At 36.9% G+C, this 12,667-nt stretch overlaps 1 protein-coding gene and 1 long non-coding RNA gene across 3 annotated transcripts; both read right to left on the bottom strand.

Annotated features, from left to right (window-relative positions):
- Positions 1–1,973: 1,973 nt before the first annotated feature.
- On the bottom strand, positions 1,974–3,989 carry LOC119078571 (aminoacylase-1A-like). Its single transcript, XM_037186146.1, has 7 exons — positions 3,766–3,989; positions 3,611–3,704; positions 3,146–3,546; positions 2,800–3,083; positions 2,607–2,740; positions 2,284–2,344; positions 1,974–2,195 (listed from the first exon to the last, which is right to left on the bottom strand). The coding sequence occupies exons 1-7, from the start codon at positions 3,848–3,850 to the stop codon at positions 2,052–2,054; spliced, it is 1,203 nt and encodes a 400-aa protein (XP_037042041.1). The 5' UTR covers positions 3,851–3,989; the 3' UTR covers positions 1,974–2,051.
- A 2,355-nt stretch (positions 3,990–6,344) lies between these two features.
- LOC119078587 lies at positions 6,345–9,105 on the bottom strand. 2 transcript variants are annotated; one of them, XR_005088030.1, is made up of 6 exons: positions 8,849–9,105; positions 7,838–8,767; positions 7,547–7,652; positions 7,369–7,473; positions 6,581–6,771; positions 6,345–6,518 (listed from the first exon to the last, which is right to left on the bottom strand). It is a non-coding gene; the product is annotated as an uncharacterized LOC119078587 (long non-coding RNA). The 2 variants fall into 2 exon arrangements; XR_005088031.1 differs by having other exon boundaries at positions 8,486–8,767; positions 8,849–9,100.
- Between the last annotated feature and the right edge of the window lie 3,562 nt (positions 9,106–12,667).

Raw genomic sequence — 12,667 nt, 5'->3', positions numbered from 1 at the left:
CACATTTTTTCACATTTCCACATTTGATTGATAATTTTGTTGTGGCACTCATAAATAGTATCCCTACAAAAATCTCTTCGAGAAAAGTGTGACGCAGTCTTTGAAGTACAATTTCTAAAATGAATGATATCGCTAGAGTTGACGCTTTCAGCTTCGTTACGCAAAAATTAAATTTTACACCCAATTTTAGTTCAAACAAGCTGGCTTAGTTTTTCTCATCATCTGCCAAATAATTTTTACCAAAAAAAATTTGACTGGAAACAACCAAAATTTTACCAAAAAAATCCGCGTCGCAAAGTGGCAAATGTTCAGGAACAGACCAGCAAGAAAATTTATCTGCCGTGGCGTGTGTGTGTTGTTTGTATTGAGGCTGTTTACTTAACAGAACAATCTTCGCAAGTTCAACTTTCATCTTTTTTAAATGTGGGATTTAACCAATCGTAATGATGAGCCACTGTAAAAATTATTAACGATTCCCGCAACTCCCCGTGGAAAGCATTTGAAATATGTTCGTTTTCAACTTAAAAACATTATCTGCCATTGTCACGAGCAATTTTCCCAACATTGGTACATTTTTCGATCATTTCTACCTAACGACTGAACTAAATATTCCATGCACCTATTTCTTGATTTTTTGTGATTTTAGTGATTTTTCTTGTTTTTTTTTGTGATTTTTTGTAGTTGTTACCCCTCTCGCCAATCGTCATATGAACTTGACCTGTTTAAAGGACCCAATGCAAATGTAAATATTTACAGCGCACCAAGTTCTTAATCTTAAAATAATCGCTCATTCATTGATTATAATATTCATTATATCATCGATAATAGTTCCATTAATTCCTGGGTCATTTATTTCGCATATTAGCTGATTAAGATGCTATAACAAAATAAAATAAACAAAAGATAAAAAGATGCTGAGCTGAGTATGTATTGATTTACTTTTGATCTATTTTGTCACGATAGAGTAAAGTAAACCAGGCAAGAGCTCCGATTTGACTAGGGACCTGAATAATCTAGTAGCCCCATGAATAAATTTTTCAATTTATATCAGTGTTCACTTGAGTTCATTCTCACACAGTGTATTAGGTCCCCTAATTTGACGTTTCGAAAATGAACCACTACTGCCTGGTTTATTTTACTCTGCCGTGATTTTGTAAAAGGAAAAAAATCAATTTCGTCACACATAATGAGTCCACGTTTTAGCGCACTTTGTTGGTCCAGTAACCAAACTTAACTTAGAAATTCGGGCGTCATCTAGTTGCTTTAGATATATACCACATTTTACCAACCCACAAAATCCGATGCTACATATATGTATTCAAATATTGTTTAAGAATTCATAGCACTGAGCCAAGCACAACCTCGGCACCTCTTCTCATATATAAAATTGCGATGCAGTAGCATTGTATCAACCTTACAAATGTAATTTATATTAGAAATTTTGACTACTGCATCGAGGAGGCCCCTCTTCAAATTCTGTTTTCGTGCTTGGTTCAGTGCTATGATATGACTCATGTAAATTGTATTGAAAGTATGTAAGCTCTTACAACATAAAACCGCGCCATCGATTTCAGTGTTAGTTCGACGGCGGAGCATATTTACAGCAACTTTTTGAATTATCCCCCTTAACTCAAACGGCCCTCAAATCACAAGTCACAAGTGGCAGATGTTCAGGAAACTACTGTTAGGAAAATAGTTCAAATAGAGAAAAATATGTCCTGAATCATCTGCCACTTGTGACGCAATTTTCTTCTAAAATTTTCTATCTTAAATTTTTTGGTTCAATTTCTTGTTGATAACACTTTTGTGTTGAGGCGCAAAATGCGTCACCCTCAGCGATACCAGTTATTTTGTAAGTAGAAACAAGGACTTGCGTCACACTTTTACCCTTTAGGTTTTTTTGGTGGATTTGAATATATCGAGTGTAACGAGTATATTTGAGCATATCGTATCGTATATATTGGGTCATAAATCGGATAATTGAAACGAAGTTCTTGAAAATTTAATTGGATTTATTTTCTATAGAGACTTACCGTCTAATCGCTAGCTACTTATACATTGGCTAATTCGGCAATAATTTTCTTGTAGATTTTGATTCCCTCCAAGTAAGTGGCCGCGTAGACAAACTCATCGTGATCGTGCAATCTGACTGGAGTGTTCCATATAGGTGAGAATCCCAGAGCCGGAACGTTTTTCTATACGAAAGATACGGAGTTTTTTTTTAAATATTTCCGAACTGTTGGCTCCCTGATAGTTGGGCGAACTCAGGGACAATATACTTACGAGTCGCAGAAATCGACTGTCTGTGCCTCCCGAACAGATCTGCTTGTTGATTTTCAAATTTCTGCAGGGAAATTGTGTAACATTAAACTATGTGGTGTGATAAATGGTTAGTAGGGAAAACTTTGCTCAATGTGACGATATGGCACTTGATATGAACGATGGACTAAGAGCCCACGTGCATTTCAATACTTTATTAGGCCACAATTAGACATATCGTCAAAAAACAAAAATGTGAGAACCGAGGTCGAAACATTTTTTTTTTTTCGTTTTAGTTTTAACATTCCGAGGGAGGGACCTGAGCAGGTTTTCCCTTTCTTACGTACAACTCATCGGTGGCCCTTTTAAAAGCAATCCAAAACGGGTTCGTCTCATCAGTCGCGGTTACTGGTGATTTCGGATCCTTTGATTGATAGTTGATTTTGATATTGCCTCCGGCTTCGTCACACCATCGTTCGATCTCGAAAAGGAATCAAGAGATTAGAATAAACAAATCTGACTTTTCATTTTTCTTTATACCATTCGATAGAATTCATCATGATCCACATCAACGGCTAATCGTATGTCGAAGACAATGGTGAATTCACCGGGAACGACATTATTTTGGACACCACCACTCATCATAGACAAATTAATTGTTGTTACATCGCCGATGCTAAGGTTCTTGTTACTATCCAGTTTTCCTTCCTCGACATCTCGCAACTCCATGAATTTGTTTATCAGAAATTGGACCTTCTTGCCTGGCGTATTTTTCAAGAACAATGATCCATGACCAGATTGACCGTAACATGTGAATTCCACAGCTGATTTTTAGAACTCAGGAAGTTGAAGAAGGTTGAAGGTATAATCGATATAACGGTCTTACCACAACTCGATCGTTCTCCATGGTACAAAATCAACTCATTCGTCGGAGATGGATCACCTTCGTCCAACGAAAACGCAACATTTAAATCGGTAAATTCTTTTGATGTTACAAATCCCTCCATTCCATACGTTCCGTTGATTTCCTCATCTGGCACAAAGATCACGTGAATAGTTCGCTTCAATTGCTCGATTCCGTCTCGTTTCAATGCTCGAATCGCAGCTAAATATTGCGTTCCAATTGACTTCATATCTTGTGCTCCACGCGCATAGATTCTACCACTTTCGTCAATGTTTGCTGAGAATGGTGGATGGGTCCAAAATTCTTCGAATACTGGCACTACGTCCATATGCGAGTTCAGCATAATCGATGGCAAGCTTGGCTGAGATCCAATCCATGTTATGCTAGAATTTTTAGTGGAAACAAAAATTCTCTGGTGGTTGTACTGGATTCGATTGATAGACTCACATAACCACTGGATTCTTATCATTAACTGGATAGACAACGGATATAGGCAGACCCAAATTCAGTGCTTGTTCCTTTAAGAAATCAACACACGGCTCTATAATTGCAGTCAGTTAATAAACTGTTGTACGCTGCACAAGAATTATATCCAATTTTACCATAATTGATATTTGGATGGACACTGGGAATGCGTAAATATTTCCGCAGAATTTGTATCTCTTCGTTGTTGTCCCAATTCGACATGACTTCGCTTCAGTATTGTTATACTTATACTATACACACAGAATGCCATTTCAATCTATCTTTCATATCCCTATCATCGAGAAACCACAACCAACATCAGTTAATCAATAACATTCAGTTGCTGGTTTGATAGTGTGATCAGAAATGTGCGTCCGCCTCACCAGAACGTGTGGCGAGAACATCATGGCACTATGTTAGTGAAGGGCCGTGACGCAAGTCCATTCAAAAAAAAATGTTAAAAATCCGTAGGACTGACATATTATACACGAACCTTTTTACTTTCCCCCTTTGCTCCTCTGCCCCAAAGTATTTTATTCGTAATCTGGGCGTAATCGATACGAGTTCAACGGGCTATCACACGTTGAAACAGGTTAAAATTTGGTCGAGACATTGAATTTCGAAATTTGGATTTTGTATGAAGAAACGGATTTTCATAGGTTCTGAAATTGATGCATTTTACCAACCTTCGTCACTTTGTTACCCGAAACTTTTTTAATATTCGGTGGATTTGGCTGAAATTTTCAGGGTAAGTATGTCAAGGACGTAATTATAAGAAACTTATTTGAAGGAATTTTCATAAAAAATTATAATCTCGGAGCTATGAGTGTTTTAAACTATTAAGCTATGAGACCCATAACTCGGAAAATATGGCAGTGAGAAAGTTCGTTTAAAAGACAGATTTATAGAGATTTAGATTCCAATCGACAAGTGTTTAACCTGTCACATACGGCTATTCACCTGTTATCGACAACGACGACAAAAATAATGACAAACTCTGGATAATATGGACCATTATTATTTAGTTAAATGGATGTTAAAAACATTGAAGTACAAGATTTGTAATCAACAGATTATTTATTAAATAAGGCGTATGACTAGTTACCCACTCATACTGCACTTAGGCCGCCTGTGGGCCCATTGTGCTCACCCTTTTGGAAAAATAAATTTATAAAAAGTTGGTGCCGACGTGCACTGCATATGTATTTAGAGCGGAAACTTTCCATACTACAGGTATGTAGTTAAGAATATCCCTTCAGTGCACTATTTTGATGTTACCGTATGTTAATGGTGATGTTACCCAAGCAATTATACCTACAAATGTACAAATGCTCGGCATTGGCACCTGTAGTGGGTGTGTAGTAGTAATTACACAAACAAACGATTACGTGGAACGCTTACAAGCGAATATTCCTTCTGGAACTCCAAATATGCTATTAACAAAGCTCGACTTGTTCTTTTTTACATAGCTCGACTAGAAATTCGTCGTGTACCAAATCCCAACAAGGCCTGATATGTTCAATTTCTACTTAGCTCGACTAGAGCCGTGAATTTTGTCGTGAGACAGGGCCCGACCAGGGCTTACGTTTTTTTTTTATTGTTATTATTATTATTATTACATAGACCGACTAGGGACGTTTGTTACACAAAACCCGACTAGGGTTTCGTTGCATAGCTCGACTAGAACTATTTTTTTGTCGTGAGACAAAGCCCGACTTGGACACGATGTAATTAATCGTTATAGCTCGATTAGAACTATTTCGCCGTGAGACAAAGCCCGACTGGGGCATCGTTTAATTCATTTCATAGCTCGATTAGAACTATTTCGCGGTGAGACAAAGCCCGACTGGGGCATCGTTTAATTCATTTCATAGCTCGATTAGAACTATTTATTGTCGTGAGACATCTCACAATGAATTTAGGTTATAAACCCGAGAAAATAAAAGTCGAAATAAAACCGCATGACCACAGACAAAAGAACAATGAACTTCTTTGTACGCACCACTTTTATACAAAAGCAAACGAACATGACACATGAGTTACTTGTATAAAATCACAGCAAAAAAAAATAGACAAGCACAGGAAAACAAATCTAAATGGACTAATTATATTGTTGAATTACAATTATTGAATTACAACTTCACAAAATCAAAATCAACAGATTAAAAATACTTTGATCGATGGAAGTAATAAACCCAATATTAATACTGGTCATATGCTTGCCGTCTGTAACAGGTTAAGGGTTTTCCTAAAAAGTCGCTTATAAGCGCTTTAAGTGTGAGCTATGAGATCCATAACAAGGGAAATATGGTTATACCAAATTTTCAAAAAAATCTTCTTACAAAAGAACTGATTTCACCCAAAACCACTTACAGTAAAGGTGTGACGCAAGTCCCTTTTTCCACTTACAAAAGAACTGATATCGGTGGGGGTGACGCTTACAGCTTCGACACACAAAAAAGAAATTTATTTATTGCAAATTTGTAATACTAGGGATAAAAAGATGAAAACTAGACTTTTCATTTTTACCCCGAGTTATGTAAAGGACTTTACATGCTTTTCGTCATTTTTTTTTGCTCGGGAAACTAAGCGCAAACTGATTCATGTATTAATTGGATTCATTCTGAAATTGTTTGCTGGCAATGATGGAAACCAGCGACGAATCAAGATATCATCGTTTGAAATAAAAAATTGACCGATTTTCAAATGTTACGTGTCATTTTAATTCATTTATTTAAGTCAGCTGTCAAAATAAATTCAGACAAAAGTTGTAACCAATTCGTTCAATTAATTTTAAATTTTTCAAGTAAATTTGATGTTCCATCTATCCAATGACCACAGGTACTTCAACACACACAATATGATCCACAACAAATCTAAATGCCCGTACCTGTAAAAAAATCACTTAAAGTTTACAAAGAAACACGTAAAAAATAGTGAAGATTTTTTTACCGACGCTGGGAACGAAGGTGATATAGTAAGTGGAAATGCTGCAACAAAAAATTCCCCGCTACTTAGTGGGCAACGTCCACCATAAAATATCGCATTGCAAAGTTCTCCTGACATTAATCTTATTGGATTTAATTGCGGGTGTTCTGGAATTGCATACACCTCGAACGGTAAAGAAAAACCACCATGGGACGCTATGACAAAAAAAACAAAACAATGAGTGCTAGGGTTGCTATGATTGATTTAAAAAAAATATATTCGGTTATTTGCTGAATGCACAAAAACTAAAATTTGCAATAAAATAAAACACCAAGCAACAACAACAAAAATTTAACAGATAAAAAATAAAAAGTCTCGTTTTCGTGTGTTTATTGAGCTCGGCTACGCCTAAGAGCAACACAATTCACAGAAAACTCTACTTTTCGTCTTTTTATCCCTAGTTATGTAATATTATATTACACACTTGTCACGCAGGAGTCGAGGCTTGCCGAGACTGATAGTGACAAGTGTGTGCTCTATTTTATCACAGAAGCGAAAACGAGACAACAACATAGAACTGAAGTGTAATTTTTGAATTAAACTTCTAGTTAAGTAATTTTGACATCCGAACACCGCGCGTATGTGATAAATAACTATTATTCCTTGACAGGGCCTATTCTTTAGAATTATTCAAGAAATTTGAGAATTTTTTTAGTTTGTCAAATTTTAGAAATTTGAGAAACAGTCTTTCTAAAAAAATAGGCTCTGCTCCTTGGTGTTAAAGATGCGTTGCTAAAAAGGGAAATATTTACTTTTCGTAATATGCATTTCTATGGTCATTGTGGTTCCTCTTTGTATTGCACATAATCGGGTCCAGCAATTGCCTAATCTCAATGAATGTACAATGGCCGACGATCCTAAATATATTGATCAACAGTAATTGTTTATAAATATTGGAATGTTATATTTTATTATGGGTTTACTACTTACCACAATCTTGAAAAGTTTGGATATTTGCAGAAGCAACAGAAATTGTCAATAAGAGACACACAAATTGTTTGATCATTTTTTAAAATTTAAACGAGGAAGTTCAAACCTGAAATTGGATAAAGTAAGCAATTCATCAAAGTATCTCACAATTTCCTTTAATTGGACTAAATACCAAAGATATTTCAAAATTATTGAATTGGGAAAAATTTCGATAATGTTGGCCACAAATTATAATCTACATTTTAATGTTATCAAAATGTTATGCAAGCTGCAGAAGTTATTGTAACTCACCTGAAATATTTTTAATTTATATCAATTTCCAAGAAATGTCGGTCTTTAAATAGCGCTGCCGGGGGTTTTTATAATTAATCTCATTGTGAGATTTTGAGATTATAATCAAGGCCGGAGCGTTAGCGGAGGCCTTGACGCAGTCTTCCCCTCAAAAAAAGAAAGTAGAAAATTTTTTAAATATCCTTTATCTGCATGTTTCTATCTATCTATATATCTTTCCATAGGCGATCTCAGGGAAATCGTAGTGAATCTCCATGAAACTTTACATTATTCCAGGCAAAATCATAATTTTGTTTTATTACTGAAATAATTTCCAGAGCAATTTCTCATATATAAAATAAATTGGCCATTTTGTAAAGTCAGATGACAATCGTTCTCGCCATCATTGCAACAGATGCTTACAAAATTGAGGGAATAAATTAGGTTTTACATGACGGGCAGCTGGAAAAATGTTGTCACTTTTATGATTTAAATGTCAGTCAGACACATCGAGCGATACCATTAATTTTAGAAGTTATAACACAAAGACTGCGTCACACTTTTCTCAAAGAGACTTTTGTTGGGATAATAGAATTAGACACACTTGAAAGATTGCAATTGTTTCCAATATGGAGTGACAATGATTTTGAAAAAAAAAAACATTTTTACCCAAATTGGTATGCATTCACAATGTAGGGTGACGAAGAAAATTGGTTGAGTCTGCTACGGTTCCAATCGGGAATAGCTTGTATTCATTGAACAGAATGCAGAATGAATCGTTTTGTCTCGCTCTCTTCGTTTGCGTGTGCTACTATTATTATCTTTTGTGTGTTTTGTTTCTTCGCCGTTCGTTGTAAATGTTGAGATTTTCTTGGATGTAGCGGCGTTGAGTTGACGAAAGAAAACGAGGATTTTCGCAATATTTCGAGGTTTATTCACCTCTTCATCAGGCTATAATTGAAAAACACAAAAGAAAAACATTTTGATTTGGTTACAAATTAAACTTAAAACTTATTAACACAGAGTCTTTACCTATTCTTTAACTATAAACAGAAAATTTACTAATTTATTGCACACTCATCACAATCTGACTTCTGTTGATAAACAAACATCTTTCCTTCTTTGGTTCTGTATGTCATACTCATTCACGGTCCGGACCAAGTGTCCATATCTACAGTTCGTGCTCACTTCTTTTTGAACAAATTTACGTACGACTCGTGAAGACCACTTGTGTCACTTAGCAGGTTTACTGTATTCTCAGTGTCACAGATATGCATCTTCTCGGCTATGAGTCGTTGGAAATAGTTCGGAATGTGGTCCAAAATAGTGACGTTATTGAAATCGAAGTTGTGACCTTCTTTGACAGCGTGTATCGTCAGACCAGTCGTTTCCGTTAACTTCTTTTGTTTGATGTCACTTCTATGCTTCGCACACCTGTTCCTCAACCGTTGCTTCGTTTGACCTGGGTATGTAGCTTCACAGTCCAGACAATTCACTTTATATATCACCTTAGATTTCATGTCCTTCGGAACTGCATATTTCGTTTTTGAGAAAACATTGCCAACGTTATTTTCGGATTTGCAACCTAATGCCATGTCGTAATCTCTTAACGATTTGTTTATCCGTTCTGATAGGCCTGGTACATATGGTGTTGCAATGTACCGTAACTTCTTCGATTTTTGGTTCGGCTTGTTCCCATTGTAGAACTTGTTCACTCTGTCCTTGACAATGTCGTTGACAAATTCGTTCGGGTAGCCATTCTCACTCAGTAAACTTTTCACCGTCTCGATACTTTTTGGTCTATCGTTCGGATTGGTGAAAGCTATGGCTCTGTCTGTGATCGCACTAGCCACATTTCGTTTGTGTGTTATCGGATTGTGTCCTTGGAAGTGTAGATATCGACCTGACGCTATTTCTTTTCTGTACCATTTACTTCGAATGTTTCCGTATTCGTCCCTTGTTAGTGTCATATCGAGGAAATTAATAGAAGAATCTTTTTCCTCTTCGAGGGTAAATTTCAGTCGTGGGTGGTACTTGTTGAATTCGTTCAGCATGTGATCGATTTTGTCTGCTGGGGCGAAAACTATGATGTCATCAACGAATCTTCGGTAAAATGGAACGATAAACGGAAGGTTGTTCAGAATATACACTTCCAGATCCTCCATCACGATGTCAGCAAGAAAACCGGAAATCGAATTACCCATTGCGACGCCGAGTAGTTGTAGATAAAAGGTGTCGCCGTATTGGAAGTATGATTCGTCGATAATCAATTTCACTGCGTCTATAAATTGGTCTTTGGATAGGAAAGTGTGTTCTTTGATCTGTATCCACCTTTTGCTGATCGCTTTGATACATAACTCTTTTGGAATGTTCGTGTATAGCGATGTGGCGTCCAGTGAAAACATCTTGTAGCCATTCGGGATTCTTGTTTCTTTGATAATCTTACTGAACTGCCAGCTGTCTTTGATTCGGTAAGGTGACGTGTGGATTATTTTACTGAAAACTTTGGCTAACATTTCACTTATCTTATATGTTGGCGACTGTACGGTAGCCACAACCAGGGTGGTTTCAAAACATTTCGGATACGATAATTCCCGACTACGCCAGGTGCATCCTAAGTCTCGGACCGAATTTTGGACTGCCATACCAACACAAACAACTGCCGATAATAAAAGTTCTGTCAGCGATAGAAAATGCACTGTACAATAATCCGGTTGCGAACGAAATCAGAGCCAAAGTTATCAACATAACAAGGAACTTCCTGAACAATTATAAGCGATCGAAGAACTCAGACAAATTTCTATTGCTAATGGTAAACAAAACGAGAAAATTCCTGGACGAGAATAAACAGATAGTGGTCATCAAGTCAGACAAATGCAAGAAAACAGTTATTATGAACAAAACAGAATACGAAGCGTCGATGGACAAGCTGTTGAATGATGGTGAAACATACAAAAAGACGAAGCGAAACCCAACCAATAGAATTGAAAAAGCGGTCAACGATATGGTCAAATATTGGCGAATGACAAACCGCATAAACGATGAACAAGAAAAATACCTTCAAACACACAACAGCGTTCCACCAGCAATATATGGCCTCGGTAAATTGCACAAATGGAAAGAAGGAGAAATTTTACCATTGAGACCAGTTGTGGCTACCGTACAGTCGCCAACATATAAGATAAGTGAAATGTTAGCCAAAGTTTTCAGTAAAATAATCCACACGTCACCTTACCGAATCAAAGACAGCTGGCAGTTCAGTAAGATTATCAAAGAAACAAGAATCCCGAATGGCTACAAGATGTTTTCACTGGACGCCACATCGCTATACACGAACATTCCAAAAGAGTTATGTATCAAAGCGATCAGCAAAAGGTGGATACAGATCAAAGAACACACTTTCCTATCCAAAGACCAATTTATAGACGCAGTGAAATTGATTATCGACGAATCATACTTCCAATACGGCGACACCTTTTATCTACAACTACTCGGCGTCGCAATGGGTAATTCGATTTCCGGTTTTCTTGCTGACATCGTGATGGAGGATCTGGAAGTGTATATTCTGAACAACCTTCCGTTTATCGTTCCATTTTACCGAAGATTCGTTGATGACATCATAGTTTTCGCCCCAGCAGACAAAATCGATCACATGCTGAACGAATTCAACAAGTACCACCCACGACTGAAATTTACCCTCGAAGAGGAAAAAGATTCTTCTATTAATTTCCTCGATATGACACTAACAAGGGACGAATACGGAAACATTCGAAGTAAATGGTACAGAAAAGAAATAGCGTCAGGTCGATATCTACACTTCCAAGGACACAATCCGATAACACACAAACGAAATGTGGCTAGTGCGATCACAGACAGAGCCATAGCTTTCACCAATCCGAACGATAGACCAAAAAGTATCGAGACGGTGAAAAGTTTACTGAGTGAGAATGGCTACCCGAACGAATTTGTCAACGACATTGTCAAGGACAGAGTGAACAAGTTCTACAATGGGAACAAGCCGAACCAAAAATCGAAGAAGTTACGGTACATTGCAACACCATATGTACCAGGCCTATCAGAACGGATAAACAAATCGTTAAGAGATTACGACATGGCATTAGGTTGCAAATCCGAAAATAACGTTGGCAATGTTTTCTCAAAAACGAAATATGCAGTTCCGAAGGACATGAAATCTAAGGTGATATATAAAGTGAATTGTCTGGACTGTGAAGCTACATACCCAGGTCAAACGAAGCAACGGTTGAGGAACAGGTGTGCGAAGCATAGAAGTGACATCAAACAAAAGAAGTTAACGGAAACGACTGGTCTGACGATACACGCTGTCAAAGAAGGTCACAACTTCGATTTCAATAACGTCACTATTTTGGACCACATTCCGAACTATTTCCAACGACTCATAGCCGAGAAGATGCATATCTGTGACACTGAGAATACAGTAAACCTGCTAAGTGACACAAGTGGTCTTCACGAGTCGTACGTAAATTTGTTCAAAAAGAAGTGAGCACGAACTGTAGATATGGACACTTGGTCCGGACCGTGAATGAGTATGACATACAGAACCAAAGAAGGAAAGATGTTTGTTTATCAACAGAAGTCAGATTGTGATGAGTGTGCAATAAATTAGTAAATTTTCTGTTTATAGTTAAAGAATAGGTAAAGACTCTGTGTTAATAAGTTTTAAGTTTAATTTGTAACCAAATCAAAATGTTTTTCTTTTGTGTTTTTCAATTATAGCCTGATGAAGAGGTGAATAAACCTCGAAATATTGCGAAAATCCTCGTTTTCTTTCGTCAACTCAACGCCGCTACATCCAAGAAAATCTCAACATCT

Source organism: Bradysia coprophila, unplaced genomic scaffold (assembly GCF_014529535.1).
Source record: "Bradysia coprophila strain Holo2 unplaced genomic scaffold, BU_Bcop_v1 contig_297, whole genome shotgun sequence".
NCBI classification, from domain to species: Eukaryota; Metazoa; Arthropoda; class Insecta; order Diptera; family Sciaridae; genus Bradysia; species Bradysia coprophila.
This window is presented reverse-complemented; position numbering and strand designations above follow the sequence as displayed.